This window comes from Cheilinus undulatus, linkage group 23, assembly GCF_018320785.1.
Source record: "Cheilinus undulatus linkage group 23, ASM1832078v1, whole genome shotgun sequence".
In the NCBI taxonomy this organism is placed as follows: domain Eukaryota; kingdom Metazoa; phylum Chordata; class Actinopteri; order Labriformes; family Labridae; genus Cheilinus; species Cheilinus undulatus.
In genome coordinates this window covers 25,506,340-25,524,332 of record NC_054887.1, presented here as the reverse complement: position 1 = coordinate 25,524,332, position 17,993 = coordinate 25,506,340, and the positions used below count along the sequence as shown (strand labels likewise).

Below are 17,993 nucleotides of genomic sequence, written 5' to 3'. Positions count from 1 at the left end.
GTGCTCAAGGATCCAGCAATGCCAATAAGGATCAATATATACATAAAAACCCCATTAATGTATACAAAGATCTACAAATGTGAACAATATATAGGTTTGTCTTCATGGCTGAGCAGCTGCATCCAAGCCATACATCACCAAGTGCAATGCAAAGCATCGGATGCAGTGGTATAGAGCACGCTGCCACTGCACTCTAGAGCAGTGGAGACGCATTCTCTGGAATGACAAATCGCGCTTCTCCATCTAGCAATCTGATGGACGAGTCTGGGTTTGACAGTTTCCAGGGGAATGGTACTTGTCTTACTGCATTGTGCCAACCGTAAAGTCTGGTGGAGGGGGGATTATGGTGTGGGGTTGTTTATCAGGAGCTGGGCTTGGCCCCTTAGTTCCAGTGAAAGGAACTCTGAATGCTTCAGCATACCAAGAGATTTTTTTTTCTTTTTTCCTAAAGATTTATTTTTGGCCTTTATTAGATAGGACAGTGGATAGAGTTGGAAACAGGCAAGAGATTGGGGAGAGACATGCAGGAAATAGTGCCACGGGCCGCATTCGAACCCGGGTCGCCTGCATACATGGCGCGCCTTAACCACTCGACTACCGGCGCACCACCAAGAGATTTTTTAATCAAACCAAAGCTCACTGTGTTTAGCTGCCATTACTCATTCAATACTTCACCATCCATGACAATCAGGGGCATATCTCCTCCCTTTACAGCCCCAGTATGTGGTCACAGCATCAACAAACACCGGAGCAATTCTGCTGCTGCTGCTGATGGTGGAAATAAACTCATTTAAAATCTGTGTTTGAGCATCTGTCTTGGCTGTCATGTTGGTGTATCTGTGACGACAGCAGCTTACTTTGTGTTCTGCACATGTTACATGCTGGGGACACACAGACTGACTACTGATGGGGATATTAGACAGACTTATATTGTTTGCAATACAAGTAATGCAACTGGCAGCATGGCATGCTGTTGTTCAGCCCTACCTCCATACAAGGGTTGCTTTTGCACTTCCTTTGAGTTATACTTTTCCATTTAATCTTCTTTGACTTTAAACTAAACCAGGTTTCAAAGCAGCCAGAAATGTATTTTATAATCATTCTGTACCAATTAAAAAGTTAAAACATTGACATTTTCAGAAGGTTCATTCACATTGATTAGTTTGCAGCATTATCCCCCTAATCTGCAGCTCCCCTTGTCTGACAGGGAGATGTGTTGTGTAGCAGTTTGGAGCCAAATTTCACTGCTCTGGGTCACATTTATCCTCCCATATTGTTGTTTTCACCCACAGCAGGCAGCTCTCTTCAGTTAAAAAGGCCTGAAAACCAACTGTACACTTCCTGCCGAGCACAAAAAGGCAGACAGGCATAGTTAGCAAGTGACTGGGGAAAACATTGGAGCATTTGGCAGCTAAAGAGCCAGAGATTCCCCCAGGAGTTGGTGGAGACAAAATTAGAGCACAGAGAGAGAGAACACTGGTCTAAAATTCAGACAAATGATTCTAAATGCATGACAGTTTGCTCCATAATTGCGATTATGGAAATAAATATGTCTGCTGAATATTTGGACATAATATTGGGACAATATTTTGTTCCAAATTGTTTCTATAACCTAACTTTTGCCCCTCAAAAATCAGTTATTGCAAAGTTTATGATAGAATTAGCATTTGCTAATGTTAGCAAGCAAGCCATTAACACAAAACATGTTAATGCAGCAATTTTGAAGTTACTAGAAGTTTGTTTAATGGGAGGGGGCTGGGTTCCTGCAGCAAGCTGCCATTAACAGTGCCTGACATGTCTTTAAGGTCAAAGCTTTGGCATCAGACTGGTAAAACCCCCTCAACAGCACATGATTAAACTGCATTATTAAGGTAGTGTGCTTTATCTTACTAATTCACCATTCTGACTTGATAAGGTAATCAAATCACAGTAGTGTTTGGTGACCGACAAGGCCACCCTAATATCTGATTGGCCACACCAAAATCTCAGACAATATTTGGCAATTTGCCTCGTCAGCCATTAATGGAAAATCTGTCAGGACAGCTGTTTCTGAACTGGAACAGAGATTGCGAGCAAGGCCACCTCGTCCAACAATCAGTTCCTTACCTTATAAATGCTCTACAGAATGAATGACCACAAAGTCCCATAAAAAACTCAAATTCTTGAGGAAAGCCTTCTTAGAAGAGTGGAAGCTGTTATAGCTGCAAAAGGGTGACCAACTCCATCTTAAAGTACATGTATTTGAATACAGTGTGTTTCTGTTGGTGTAATGGTCAGGCGTCTGAATACTTTTGTCCATGTAGTTTATATCAAAGTTGCACATTCATCCTTATATTTTTCTGTATGTGTCCCTCAATGAAAACAAAGTTTGGATACCCTGGAGTTAAAACTTTTTCCCTAATAGAAGAAGGTGTTTTGAAGGCTGGAAATCATATTTACTCTCCAAAGAAATGTCATCAGGTCCATTTGGATCAAAAGCACAACCATCTGATTAAGGAGAAGAATCCTCTCTTTGCTTTCTTCAACTGTCAAATCATTATAAACAGTGTGGAGAAATGATAGATTAGCTGGTTTGTTGAATTAATCATAGCTGAAGGGATGTTTACCTCATGGGTGTCTCTGTTCTTCAGCTGAACTTTTGAAATTCAATGTGAAAAGCTCGTATATCTGATGCTCTTTGAGGTGTTCGACGTGTTTGAATGCACAGGTCCAAAACCAGCATGAGAAGGTGTTTTTCAGAGGGAACTTTCTTCATCTTCTTTGTCATAATAACTGCACATGTTCAACGGATATTTATCTCCTTGTACGCGTGGAGCTGATTGTATCTTCACTAAGTCCAACAAAGCCTTGCAAATGATTTTAATCTCATGTAACAGCAGCTGTAATTCAGATTCAATCCTCCATCAGCGTGGTGGAAATCCACCTACTTAAGTGCTAAGATGAAGAGCTGAGTGACAGCTTTAAGCCAGGGGTGAAGAGGTTAATTCACTATTCAAAGGTAATTACATGCTTTTAGCTCTTTTCCAGTCAAAGAAAGTGGAGACAGGGAGGTTTTTCACTCCAACGTTCAACAGGAAATAGTTAGTTATTGGGAAACTGGAGTTTACACAGGACTCAAACTGTATATTAAAGTGGACAAATGGAGAGCCGTCTTCTGTAGAACTGGTGATAAGACAACACCCGCTTCATTCCAGCTGAGCTGATAGCCTTTATTGATATTGTAAACAAGTATGTAAGTGACCTGCAGTGAATGTCCCATTGTCCAAACAGGATTATAATGAGTGCAGAATTGCCGCCAAAGACCATAAACCGCGTCCTTATCACGCTCTGCAGATGACATATGTGCACAGAAGGTTTGCACACGGAGTTTGCTTAACCTCATTGTCACTTCATCAAACAGCCAGAGTCCGAATAAGCTCTAAAATGATGATAAGACACTTCTGAGACACTTTTTGTCCGTAGGATGTCTGCTAGTCTCACTGCTTCCATGTTTGCCTAAAGATTTTATGCCAAACTCTATTTGACTTTCAAAGGCAGGATGTGTTTAATCTTTCACTCGGTAGGACATCTTTAATGCATTGTAAGAGGAAGATTCTTGAGGATACATACTGTACATGCCATCTGTTCTTCTCATTTGCAGCTATATCGTTCAGGATGCTACTGTTTAAATATGGAGCAGTAGATGGATTCCTAGTAGGAGGAAAGAGTGAGGAGTATTTATTTTAGAAGACAAACGATTGCCTCACAGTCAGACCATCATCCAATCAGTCGTAACAGCTAAGCAGGTTTGAATTTAAGTGGCAACGACCTCCTGTCTCTCCATTGGGAGAAAAGTGGCATCTAAAAACTGCATCTTCAGCTGGTCATTCAGCTTTTGAGAAGTGGTTGTTAAATGTCCATCTATTCATCCATGTATTGAGCCAACCATTCATCAATCCATCTGTCCATAATCTGCAGCCCTTTTTTCATTCCCAAGTTGCACATATAATGACGCTTTGTCACTGCTTTCAATGTCGTAATCAAGACCCAGCAAAAGCAGTTGTGCTGCTGTAGATTCCCCTCCACTGCAAAGTAGAAAACAACATATTAAGGCTTTTGCAACCCAAGTGTCAACATTGTTATAGACAGCAGCTGACATGCAAAAGACCCCACATGTTGACTCATGCAAGTTTGTTTCACTTTGGTGTTTTGTGCTTTTATTTGTGAGGCCAGTTGTGAGAATCAGAAGTTGGAGAGAGCGATGTAGAAATGATATCCAAGGAAAGAAGTCATGATTGCAACTGAGACCACTAAAACCATTAATTGTGCCCGCATCCAATAAATCTGAAACTCGTTTTAATTTTTGCACAATTCTATTTTTTTCTTTTTTTTTTTTCGATTTCTAACCTTAACACTCATTTTACCATCAAAGAGAGTGTCCTGTTTATGTGAGTAAATTAAATGTCCATTAATAAATAGAAATAACATTGAATTAATTAATTTATTGAAGGGCTGATGTTGGCCTTCGAGCTGCAGTTTGGATAATGCATAAAGTAATGATAATCAATGTATCAGTGAAATGTTTCCAGCATTTCAGTCAAATTAAGTGAATTTCCACAGTATAATAATTCTGTACACAATTCCATTAACGTGGAAATCATAGGGCCCTGCCTTGTTGTAATTTACAAAAAAAGACACCCATGAATATGATATCAACTCCATACTTTACTGTCAGTTGTCAAATATGATAAGGGGAGAAAGGCTAAAAGTGTTAATCATTCCTGTAAAATTTGATGTACCCCTTAACGAATCATCGCTCACATTGGGCCAATCCATTAAAAAAGACGACTGAGCACACCCTTGAGCTAACCTAATGCAGTGTTTGCCAACCATTTGTCCTTAGAGACCCCCTACATGTACCTACACAAAACAGAGCCCCCCCCCCCCCAGGCAGTGCCTCGTACATTTGAAGCCTCTGATTGGCCAAGTAGCACTACTTGTAGCCATCGCTAAGACAAGAGAAGCTACGCAGGCCAAGATAAATCACTGTAAATTTGATTGACAGAATGACTTAACAAGTATGCTTGGGTCTGGATTGGACGGCACTTGTGTCCGGATCTGGACCAGCTGAGGTGTATCAACCCTGGAATTTCAGAAAGTGCCTTTGAAAAATCACGGTTATAGCTGGCAGGAGGGGTGTTAGACATGTCAAATTACTTCCTCCTACTCTCCCTTATCAGCCACAACATCATTCAGTCCATGCTTTATCGAATTAAATATTAGGTAAACTGTCAGAACCGTCAGCTCACCAGCTCTTTTGCTGGTCACTTCTTGTCTTTAATTGAAGAGTCTTTTCAACCAAGCTAGCTCTCCACAGGTTTCAGCATTTCCTTTAAAAGCAGAATTATGACCTTGTGTGGAACAAAACCTGTAAAAAAAAAAAAAAAAAAAAAAAAAAAAGAGTGACTCCTGCCCCCGCTGGCCTGGTCAGCATCCCCATGAATACACAGGGGGACTTGGTGTGAATTTTCAATCGTGTCAGGGTTGTGCAATGTGTGATGTTGGTGACTGCCCTTGTGGTCATGATAACACTTGTCTCAGTCTTATATTGGTTCCATTCCTCTACAGGACACTGCCCACTGTTTGGATTAAAAATTGTTAGTGAAAGTGCATCCTAAACACTGGATTTTAGTGCTTATTTGTTATAAATGATCAAAGATAAGACACTGAGATTCAGCCCTCTATCTGCCAGTGAAAAGTGCTGCTGTATGGCATTTAATTGTAGGGAAATCTATAAGGAAAGTCTGATGTGTGGTCTAAATTAAAATCCCATTAAAAGATGCATGGATGCTTCAACACTACGCTTCGATTACTCTGCTTTTCAAATTTAATTTTTCATGTTTCATTATGCAAGAATATCGATGCGGATTATGAAAATTTCATGTAAAATGCACTGAAAATGTATGTTAATGCCCTTGCATGCAAAAGAGAGCATGTCCACTTGTATAGCACTGCAAAACTGCACAAATCTATTCTAATGAAGGCCAGATATGTGGATGCAGAGTGACAGAGGTGTGAGCGCTGAGGGCAACAGAGAGGCAGAGCGAGGATGACAGCCACCGAGATGAAGGGAGGCAGTTGGGAAGAGAAAGTCGCTACCTGATTGCAAAGCGATTTCCCAGGTCTGCCAGTTGGAAGATAAGCCCCGGGAAGCAAAGGGGGTTACTGGGAGGAAAGAAAAGCACAATGAGGTGTGCACAGGACAGGGAATTGTGTACGCTTTTCTGTGTGTGTCAGGGGATGGCAGAGATACAGTCCACAGCAGCGGGATCACAGGGCTTATGGGAAAAAAATAAAATGTTTGGCTTCGGAGCGACTTAGAGGGCGATCTAACCCGTGGAAGGGAGCAGAGATCCACACGGCCAGATCTGCAATTCTGAGCACCGCCTTGGCTTTGGGAGATAGGTGGGTTTCCCCTGACTGCAGCAGGTTGTTGTGATGGATGTAGCATCTGTCATTTGCAGATTCTGGAGGAGACAATGCTAAGAGGCGTCTTGGGAGCGATGTGAGATTCAGGGCTGTGTGTCTTCGCCGTCTAGCTGGGGTGAAACACAGACCCCGCGGAGCCACAGAGAGAAAACAAAGAGTGGCAGAAATGAAACATTATGAATGCCTGTGGAAACATGGAGGTCTCCGCCTCCTCTCTACACAGAACAGGAGCAAGGAGCGTGTGAGGGGAGTGTGTGGATGCCAGAGCTGATTTCAGGTTAAACAAAAGGCTTTGTCAAGAAAAATAGCTTCAAACTAATTCAGAGATGCCACATTTGTTTGGTCGAAGAGCCAAACACCGAGTGTTTGTCCAAGAATAAAAACGCAAGGTCATTCATTCAGAGTTACACTGGAGATTTCTTCTTATGAAAGAGGGGAAAAGGAAGACAACAAGCACTCAAGTTTCGAGACTGGCCAGAGAAACTGTTCTAAAAGATGACAAAGCCATACTTTATGAGGCTGATTTCACAGGTCCGTATCCAAACAAGCTTGACCCAAAAGTTTGGTCCATTTGATCTTTGTGATCACATGCTTGTAGTGCTTAAAAAAGTGGTCTCTGGCAGGATTTGTGTACTAAGGGATCTATGAACCCGAATAGGTCAGCCTAACCAAAATACATGGACTTTGTTAATGAGCTGTGATGGCAATTTAAGCATCTTTTGTCTCCAAAATCCATCATATCCATGCAGTATGAGCCCATTTCATCTTCTGAACTGCTGGTAGGAGTGAAAGTAGGAAGAAGGTTATCGTTGGCATCCAGGACATAATAAACACATCCATATATTAGCCGAAAGATGGACACAATTGTCCACACAGAACATTAAAAAATCTAAACTTGAGTGGTAGCTACTGCTTCTTCTTCTTTCTTCTTCTTGGTGGATTTGGTCCGAGACAACCAAGCCACCCTCTATCTGTAGGGAAATTCTGTTTTTTCTCTCTGTCATGGGACGTGCTACATATACACAGGCCAGGAATATGCACACATGCACTTTCGACACACACTAATGGGAAGAAATCCTAGTGAGCAGGCTGCACATGAAAAGAACGCCAAAGATGTGGGGTTTCCTTGTGCATCAACTTATTTAGACTGAATGCTACATCTGCAACGTTTTGAATGATCACATTGTTTTTAGACATTTGACTGCTGCTACATAACTGCTACATAATTTGCTAAAATACACATGAAAGGAAGATTAAGTTAAAAAAGAGGCCAGCCAAGGATCAGTGGATACGAGGCATGTTTAAAGAAGTGAAGGAGGATGCTGATGATTTAAATTTGACTGGGTGTTGATGCTGAAATATGTTAACTGCCTTAGGGCAAAGGCGGTGATTTACAGTGAAACCAAGAGTTTAAGCTTTCAAATGTTTTTTCTCCATGTCTCGGCCTGCCACAAAGGCTGAGAAATAAAGGCTTAAGGAATGTTCAGAATCTGTGCAGTATTTTAGAATACCCTCAGGTTTTTCGGATGTTATTTTCAAACAGTATTTAAATTTTAGAGGATGTTTTCCTTCAGCCTCAGGCATAAATTGGTTAAAGTCGTGGTTCAGTATTTTGTAAGTGAGGTTGTATGAATTACGTACCAATACTAGGTGTGATAGCATCAGCAGATGCTCGTCAGTGTGGCCCCTTCAAGGAGAGACAAGCCACAGTGCCACCAGAGAAGTAAAGCTGTTCGACTGTGTGTAGACAAGGCAGTCTGCTGCAGGTTTTTATAAAATGTTAAGAAAAAGCCATCTACAAAATAATGGAGTAGCCTACACTGTAAAAATTGCTCAATGACTTTTGACGCTTTCAAAGCCTCTTGACCCAAACTGCTTCCCAATGCACTGCAGGCATAGTATCTTGTATGGGACTTCCTGGAGAAGTGCTTACACAAAGTGGGCTTCATGTGGAAAACACTCAAAATTGTTTCAATGTAGCAAATGCACTCCCCTCCAGAAGTATTGGAGCGGTGAAGCCAATTCTTTTATTTTTGCTGTAGACTGAAAACATTTTGGGTTTTACATCAAAAGATGTAAATTTCCAGGTATTTACATCTGAATGTGACTCACAACCTAGAAGATAGCATTATTTGTAACAGAACACCAAACTTAAAACGACTCTAGACTCCAGCTGGTTTCTCCTTAAAGGAGCCATGCTGACCAGTATCTCACACATCCCCACATCAAAATACCAAACAGTCAGCTGTTTATCAAGGACACCTTAGCAGTTCTTAGGAAGTGAACTGGCATCTCTCCAGCTACCAGCATTACAAGACCAAGACTTGAACCGATGGCTTTTCTTTTTCTAACCCATGTCTCAATTAAATGATGAAGGTTTTGAGACATCCAGGCCAATAATTATTCTTGAAGGCTTAAACAAATACAACTGGACTTACTAAGTTTGAAGAGCCAACAGTCACTGGAACGTCACCACCCGTGCCTACATCGAGGGGGAGATACAGTCACCAACAGATGCCCTGAAGAAGCTTCCTGGTTGGGAGTGAAACTGTTGGCTCTTCAAACTTCTTAAGTCCAGTTGTATTTGTTTAAGCCTTTAAAAATAACCCATGTCTCCAAAAATGCCCTGAATTAAGAGAAAAAAATTGCAGATCATGAAACTGATACTTTTGGATTAAATGCCTCAAATGTTCCACACCCACTCAAACTCCTAATTTATGTTCTGATAAAATCAGACAATTCCTCTAGGAATGCATGATTGGCATACTTGACATTAGCATAAAAAGTTAATGATTGTTATCGGCAGATATGAAAATTTCTGCTGATATTAACAGCCAGTGTATCTGCTGTAAATATGGGTTGTAAACATAAGCTGTGTGTACAGTAGGTTTAAACAGGACCAAAAGTAAGAAAGAAGACGTGGAAAATGGCATTCAAAGAAGTCCCCATGTCATGACTTTATCAGCAGTCTTGTGTTTATGGTTGGCTCTTAGGCCAACTAAAAATGATATCTACTTTATGATGCATAAAATTGTATGCACCAAATCCCTTATGTAAATATGAGGTAAAAGTATTTATCATGCTGCTGTCATTTTTACATGTGCACTGTATTTATCACTGCTAGAATGTCATGCACTGTTTAGTGTGCAAAATGCAAATAATCTTGACATTACTTTCGATGAGAAACATGAATTACACAATTTGAATTTAAAGTGTTGTGAAGAAGATGTGTAAAGTACACTTGGAGGTGTATCTGACTACCTCACTGTTGCCCTGAGTAAATGCACTTCCAGACTCAAAGCAAATGCCGAAAGGGCAGATTGAGCTTCTAAGCCAGATTCTGTATGCACTCAGTGTGTCTTGGCTCAGACCAAATTTAAGCAGGAGAAAGCAGCAGCGGTCTGAGTCAGAGCCAGAGAGGGTAGTGAGCAGTGTCATGAGAGGAGCAAAGAAACTTCTCCAGCTCGGCGTTTGAGTCCCCGTCTCATACATGAAGCAGATACAGCAGAGCCAGCGAGGATCTTTTTCTCCGTCTCACTCCCCCGAGGGAGCAGAATGTGCTGACAAAAACAACAGGCGAAGAGAAAAAAAAAGAGAAAAATGAAAACAAGCAAACAAATGGGATGGAAGAGCAATTTCCACATTTGCATGGGTGTGAACGCTTGGCACGTCAAAATGTTAATGCCCACGGAAGTTTGCAGTGGAGGTGACAGGAACAGATTTGCTCGTAGGGCACATTCAGAATGTTAAAAAGGTTGAACTGAATTTAATCTCATTCACTAAGACCAAGTCTTTTTTCATAGCGGCTCTCCGGCATGACATGAGGGGATTTATGAGTCCTGGAGCCGTCTCTTTAACAAGAGAAAAATAGATTTAGGGTTTAAGTTTTGACAGTCTTTTTATATTTAGTGATTCTGGATCCTTTAAAGATATTCTTTTAAGTTTATTTTCTTCACATATTACTTTCTTTTATTTGACTGCTAGGGCATGCTAATCAAAGCTGCCCTTTTTTGTTGGTTTTGATCTGCACAGTAACTTTTGTCTTTTGTTATTCTTTTCTAAGTGTCAAACTTAAGGCCCTGTGAGGAACGTTTTGTTGGTGCCAACTTTGACCACCATGTGGACATATTAATACATCTTTTGTCCTTTTCTTACACGCATAATAGAAAAACTATCCACCTTTCAGATATAGTCAGTATCTATCTATCTATCTATCTATCTATCTATCTATCTATCTATCTATCTATCTATCTATCTATCTATTTCTGGGTAAAACAGGATGTTATTCATTTTGTGTTAATCTGCTGGTGTGACACCTACCCCACAGCTGCAGTTTCCAGTATCCAAAATGATGATACAGGAATGAGTAACCTTTATACTGATGGTCTTGTTTGCCTTTGGAGTTCATAAAAAGGCTCTGATATTAGTTTCAGCCTCTTTGGTAAACAGTTTAAAACTCAGCATGAGAGCTCTAAAGGTCACATATAATGCAAAATAAACCTTTTTAAGTCATTTCTAATGTAAATATGTGTCCCTGGCCTGTCCACAATCCCCCCAAGGATCAGAAAAATCCATTTGCCTCCCCCTCTCTTTCTTCACTTTTCAGGGAGTGTGTGCTGAAACAAGCCGTTCTCGGATTTTCCCTTCATGATGTCATGTGGGGAGTTGGCTCCGCCCATAGGTTCAGTTGGCCCTCCCCTTTTGGAAGAAAGTTCCACCCTCCTCCTCTCATCTGGCAACTGAGAGGAGGATCAGGAGAACCACATTCATTAGGCCACATCCATTTCCTGAGAGGGGTGGAGTCAGACAGCTCGTTAGAATTTAAAGCCACAGACACAACTTATTCTGAGCATGGCTAAAAGAGAGAGGGGTGTATTTGGCTTACAAAAATCCATTACTGGAGTGTTTTTTCAGCAACAGACTTCACAGCCATGGTTTTGGGACCTCTCTAACCAAAATAAACTCCTCTTAAAAGGGTGAAATATGTGACCTTTAAATGAGAAAGGACATTTTTTGCAAAATAAGAAGAAAATTCCTCTAACCATTCATGAGATGGGATAAGCATGAGGCCCAATGGCGTGACCTGTGACCTTTAAAATCTCAGAAGAAAATCAACTAAATCGTTATTTAGTTCACAAAAAATAACTGGACCAACTGGACAACCAAAAAACATCCCGTCAGCCCCTTTTATTCTGAGACTGGTTAAGTTTTTGGTTGAGTAAGAGAACAAAGTCAGCATTTACATCCTCCAAAAGGAATTTAACCAGTTTTTATTCATTGCTTCAAGAAAAATGTCACCAAGAGGTTTATTTGGCAGTGAAATGTTTCACTGAACCAAAGAAATCTTTGAAAAATTGTTGGTTTAGGTATAAAACCATTTCTGCACACACTCAGCTGCATATTGAAAGACTAAAAAAGACACAAAGGCAGACAGCTTGACAGTGAGACAAATAGAAATGCACAAAAACAAACAGAAAAACACAAGAGCCTGGCTGATTGACAGTCCAGCAAGCAGCTAGCCAGGAGCTAGCTACCCAAACTGCTGCTAGGTTGTCCCCTCTTCCGGTCCAGCAGAGCGAAGAGGCCGCAGAGCAGAAAGGGAAGCCATGGACTGTGGCTTCTGTCATGGCTGCCAGGTACCAACCCATTCTTGCGGGGAGATGATAAAGCAGGGTGTTCATGGGAGCATGGCGTACGACACGCCACCAAATCAATCCCCCAGCAGAGGCCCAGAGAAGGGACTGCATGCGGCGTCACAGCTCGAAACCTGCACTCTGGCACACAAATCTAATTAAAGCTCGTACGCTTGATTATTACAATCTGAAGCGGAGCATCTGTGCTCTTCACGGACACAATGGGGGTTTGTTTATTTTCAAAAAACACACCACCTCTGGCAGAGAAAAGGTCTGGGTAAACACCGAGGAATGTGACTGTGTTTGTCTTTTTCCTGCTCTTTCAGATGCGAAGAAGCAGAAGAAGGAAGGCAAGAAGCGAGAGCGCGCCCAAATGGACTGATGAGGATGTTGGAGGAAGGGAGAAAAGGGTGGAAAAAGACGTCCGCTGCCCTGTATCAACACGGTTCCTCTTTGTATATCCTGTAGGTCGACAGTAGGAGCCTGTAGAGCTTTGACGAAACACGTGGAAATAAGACTTTAGTGTGTTTTACTTTCTCTTCTTTCTAGCGCCTGATAAGAAAAACCTGTGATAGGAGACATAATACAAATAATGAATTTGGAAGACATTTGTTTGATAGTGTTCTTACCTAATGATGCTATTTCTAGGATTATTTTCTAAAGAGCAAATCGGATAGGATTTGTTTTACAGATGCATAGCCTAATGCTAATTTGGAGAACTCTTTGGTCCATGCAGCGACTTAATGAGGCAGTTTGCTAAAAGTGAAGCTCACTTAATTAATTTGAGAAACAAAAAAATGGCGTACTTGCAATTTTTTTTAAAGTAGCTCAATTAAATGGTAACACTTTCCCCCAATTATTCTGTGCGATGGTATTTTTGCTTTAACTCCTTGTAAGAATACAAATAAGCTAGATCTGTGTGGAAAAGCTTCTGTACAATTTTCCTCCTGCTGCTCTGTTGTACCTCAATTTATACGCACTGTAAAAAATCAAGTCATTGCTTTTGTAGTCTCCTAGTTGTAGTTAACATCCTCTTTTTATCCTGTTACATTTCCAAAAATAAAATGAGTACAAAAGGTAAAAATGGATACTTCTTTTCAGGAGGCGGTTTTGGGATTAGACCTTAGAGGTTGTTGAGTCCTTCAAGAAATTTTGACATGCTAAACCTATTGATAATGAATCATGAGAAATATTTGCCTACATTTGAGATGTTTATTCCAAAAACCATGACAGGAAACAGCTTCAGAGTTCTTATTCTATGAAATGTAGCGTTTCACACTGTTATGCAATGAGAAATGTGCAGGTGTGCATGTACAAAATGACTCACTGAAGTCCAATGATCCCTGGTTGATGCAGATAATCTCACTAGTTCCAGCTTACGTACTGTCTGTAAAATAAAGAAACCAAGACAGTCTGGCTGCAGACCACAGATCTTAAATCCCCCTCACCTTTCAGACCACTACAGTGAGACACCATATCTCTCTGAACAGAAATACATGCCACAATAAAATCAGATTAAAATTCCAATTAGGATTAGGTAAAGGTAAGGAAGTGTTTCCGCTAGACTTTTTGTCCCTGGTCAAAATAACTGGCAGTCCTCAAGAATTTCGGCCATTTAGAACAACTATCAGACATTTGCTCTAATATTGTTTTACTGCATTAACAGCAGCAAAATGCATAAATCTGATATCCTGTGATACATCGATACAAGTCTGCGCTAAACGGGAGAGAGGACACATTTTTATTTCCAGACCTGACCCAAAACCGAGACAGTAGAAACCAAGCTGACAGTTAACCTGAGTAATTATTACCCTGTTCTTACAGACTGGTAGACATGTACACATTATTAGACCCTAGAAATGACTACCCAAAGACTTTCTCTTGTTTTTCTTTGTGTAAGTGGTTTAAAGTATCAAAATGAAAGCTGCGCGCTTTTCCTTACGCAGTCAGTTACACAATATATGCCCACGTTAAACTCAAAAACAACAACAGTAAACTTCACATCAGCACCGTTAGCCTGTTAACACATTGGCTGCCACCATGACTTAGCAGCTTACAACAGCCAAATACCATCCTCCAGCGACAACAACAAAGCATCCAAACATAACTCCCCAGTGCTCCCTTTACTGGACACTGCGTTAGAACTCTACATTTCAAATGAAAAATTAGTCTTACTGTCAGTTGCTAATATCATGATGATAGAACTGTAACCTCTGCTAAAGCAGTAAATTCAACCATCCTGGTTTATTTGGACTAGTCCCGAAAAGACAAAAGCTCCACAGTAGATAGTCCGGTCCAGTCCTCCTCTCATTAACGGTTTATCCAAGACTACTTCTGCTAATTAGCCAGGACATCCCAAGCCTTAACAACCAGCTACGGGGAAGAGAGATGGAGCCGTCGTTATCAGCTCCAAGTGGTCCATGCCGTTCAGCACGATGTGATTCTGTGTTGACTACAATCTAACTTTATCTGAAGATTGGTCATAGGTAGTTTATCGAAGTCCACTACAACTCTGCTTGGCGTAGGCCTTTCTCTCTGCTGCTGCATCGGTGTTAAAGGCGCTCAGCTATACAGTTCCTTTTGTTTCAGCCTCTTCATGCAGCGATGACCAACACAACATCCCTCCATACTGCTGATGATACTAATCCTTTGGTTAACCAGGAAAACCTCACTTAGATTAAAATTCTGCTTTACGAGAAAGTTCTGGTCAAACTTTCCCTGCATAGTCTCCAGTAGTACTGAGCACGCTCAGAGAGATAGGCTTGGTTTGATGTCATCGTGCATACCTACGGAACTTAATTAGCCATGTGCTTGCTGTCTGAGGAGATAAACAACCCCCGCACATCACATACAGTAGGTATAGTAAGATTAGGCTACTTTTAATTTAGATTAAAGCATTCCCACAACATATCTTCTAGGTTACACAAAATATAGTATGCATGTATTCAGTATTTACTTATGTGGTCTTCTTCTGCCGGACATTTTGACTGGTTATATTTTTATCTGCCGGACTTCAGCCCTTTTTTTTACCAGCCAATGACCGGCATGCCGGCTGACAGAAACTCAGGGGTAAGGCTACCAAAAGTTAAAAACCTGACCTGCAAAACCTGATTAAAACTGTGTATTAAAGCTCAGTAAACAGTCTCATTTCAGATTAAAAGCTTGTCTTCTGTGAAAATATTGTTATACAGTTACTGTAGCAAAAGGTAATGCCAAAGAAGCTACGTTAACTGCTTAAACTACATAGGTAACATTGCTACATAGCTTAATCTAAAGCTCATGAAGCTACGTTAGCTACATAAGCTACGTTATCTATGTTAACCACATAGGTAACATTGCTACATAGCTAAATCTAAAGCTCATGAAGCTACGTTAGCTACGTTAGCTACATAAGCTACGTTATCTATGTTAACCACATAGGTAACATTGCTACATAGCTAAATCTAAAGCTCTTGAAGCTATGTCAGCTACATAAGCTACATTATCTATGTAAGCTACATAGGTAATGTAGCTACATAACTAGCATCACTTAAGCTTAAGAGAATGAAGCTACATTCACTGCGTTCAATTATGCTATGTTTGCTAAAGCTAGACTCATTTTAGAGGTAGTTGCTAATGGCAGCTCGCTTTAACTTTGTTAACTTTAGCTTATTAGCTACATTGGCTTACGTCTTATGTAGTATCGTTAATTACTGCTAACTAGCTAGTAAGCCACCATTGGCGTAACTACTTCTAAAACAGATCTATACATTATTTAAGCGTTAATTAGACCTCTGACCTTTTTAATGTTTTATTTATGAAATGTTAGGGAACGTAACTGACAGACTTTATAGATGAATAAAGGTGAAAAAATAAAAATAAATCTAAAATGTACCAGCAAATTACACCCCTTCTGTCCTGACAGATGTGGCGTCTCACAGTAGTGGTCTGCAAGAGGGGGCGTCTGAGATCTGTAGTCTGCAGTCAGACCCCACTCCAAGGATATTTTTTTTGTTTTGTTTTTATTTTGTAATTTGTATTGCCTTAGGCTGAAGGAACATTTTCTTCCTGTTTGAATAGAAACCTCCTTTAACTTTATAGGAAATTGAAAACTGCTAAAATTAGCCTCACTTTGGAAAAAGTAACTTGTTACCAAATGAAAAGTATATGGAAACGGGAACATATAAGAGGGAACAGAGAATATTTGAATAGTGTGTTGGTTTTTAAACATAAGTGAGACATTTAAAGAAGCAGTAGCTTCCTTATTTTCCATCCCTGTTGAGGCAGGAACACTCGACGGTAAGTACTTTACTGTGTAGCTGCTGCTGCCCTGATACAGCAGCTTAACTCTGGTGTGTTTACAATGACAACATTGTGTTTTAATCAGTTTATCAGGTGCCAATATGGTGCTTAAAGTAACTTGCTAGCAGAAAAGTTAAGCTTTGTTTTTCTTTGTTAAATTAGCTAAATTACAAGATACAAATAAAGGTCTCTCTTTAAATGGGCTGCACTGACAAACATCTCCTCTGGCTATCACACTAATTAACATCAATTACCTCACTTAGCACCCCTTCAGAATACCAAACTATCACTTTAAGGAAGTGACATTTTCTCCCCTGCACCCCAGCATGGAACTGTTATTTCAAAGTTAGTGTTTTGCCATCTTTTACCTGAAAAAATACTGGTTAGAAAATAAGCAGCACTCATTCACAGTCACATCAATGCAGCCCTGAGCTCATCTTATTAATAATAAATGGGATGCTATAGTGTATTAAGATAACCAGCATTAGCTAACGAGTCAGAGGGGTAAGACACATGAATGAGGAAAGGATCATATGTTAAGCTGCAGCTAAAGTATGAGAAACATCTGGTATTTGTATTTACAGCAGGTTTGAATAGGTTGATGCTCTACTGAATTATTCAGCCACTCAAAGCCCTGTGTTGCTTCCATCTTGGTATGCCTGTTGGTCCAATCATGGCTTTGTGATAACATCTGCTGAAAAAAAGGGAATGACACCTCTTTGAGGTATAAAACATGGCAAAAGGTGAGAAAAATGTTTGACTTTATAAGGATGCATTTTGAAAAATGATAGCTAGAATTGTAAAAAACAAAAAATAGTTGCAAAATATCAAAGAGCTAAAGGTGGTGAAAATGGTGTCAGAATGTGTTGAAAAGGTGTTAAAAGAGGCAGGGTGAAAAGAAAAGTGGTTGAAAAAAGGTGAAAATAGACTAAAATGGGTGAAAGTTCACAAAAATTGGTAACAAATGGGGGGGTTAAAATGCAACATGGGCAGGAAAAGTGATGAAAATGGGTTAAAATGGTCAAAAATTGGTTCAAAGAGAAAGAAATTGGTGGTTTAATGCAGCAAAAGTTGCTTAAAAGAGGCAAGAATGTGTTAAAAATGGGTTGAAAGAGGCAAAAATGAAAGAAAATAGCCCAAAATTGACAAAAATCTGCTAGAAAAAGTGTTGACAAAAGGGTTAAAATGTGTTGAAAAGAGGTTTCAAATATGAATGAAAAAAAGATTATACTGTTCAAAAGAAAATCTTTCATTTGTACAGGTTCAATAATCAGTGGATTATTTTTATTTGAATTTGTTAAACAATCAGAAAAAAAAACTGAATACATTACTGAGCTTTAATTTAATATTTATGCTACTTTACTAACAGAACTGTTTAAAGATTTCTGTTAAAAGAACAATCTCTGACATTTGTTAAGTGACTGAGCCTAAAATGAAATAAAATAACCAGAACTGATCACTCTCTTCTTGGATTTCTGTAGGAGTGACTGTTAGGGATGGTGTTGATAAGATTTGTCAGTAGTGAGTAAAGAAGATGCTGGTGAGCGTTGCCTTTTTAAGACAAGAATGACCTTAATTCTGGCACAGAAGCTTGGCGACGTGGTCGTGCAG

General features: G+C 40.0%; 1 protein-coding gene across 2 annotated transcripts in view; it reads left to right on the top strand.

The window, feature by feature from the left end:
- Positions 1–13,164, top strand: part of ptn (pleiotrophin) — a 125,640-nt gene extending 112,476 nt beyond the window's left edge. For both annotated transcript variants that reach the window (XM_041780896.1, XM_041780897.1), the window contains one exon: positions 12,428–13,164. In XM_041780896.1, the coding sequence (XP_041636830.1) occupies positions 12,428–12,483 (56 nt within the window). In that variant the 3' untranslated portion in view covers positions 12,484–13,164. The remainder of the gene's footprint in view (positions 1–12,427) is intronic.
- Positions 13,165–17,993: the final 4,829 nt, after the last annotated feature.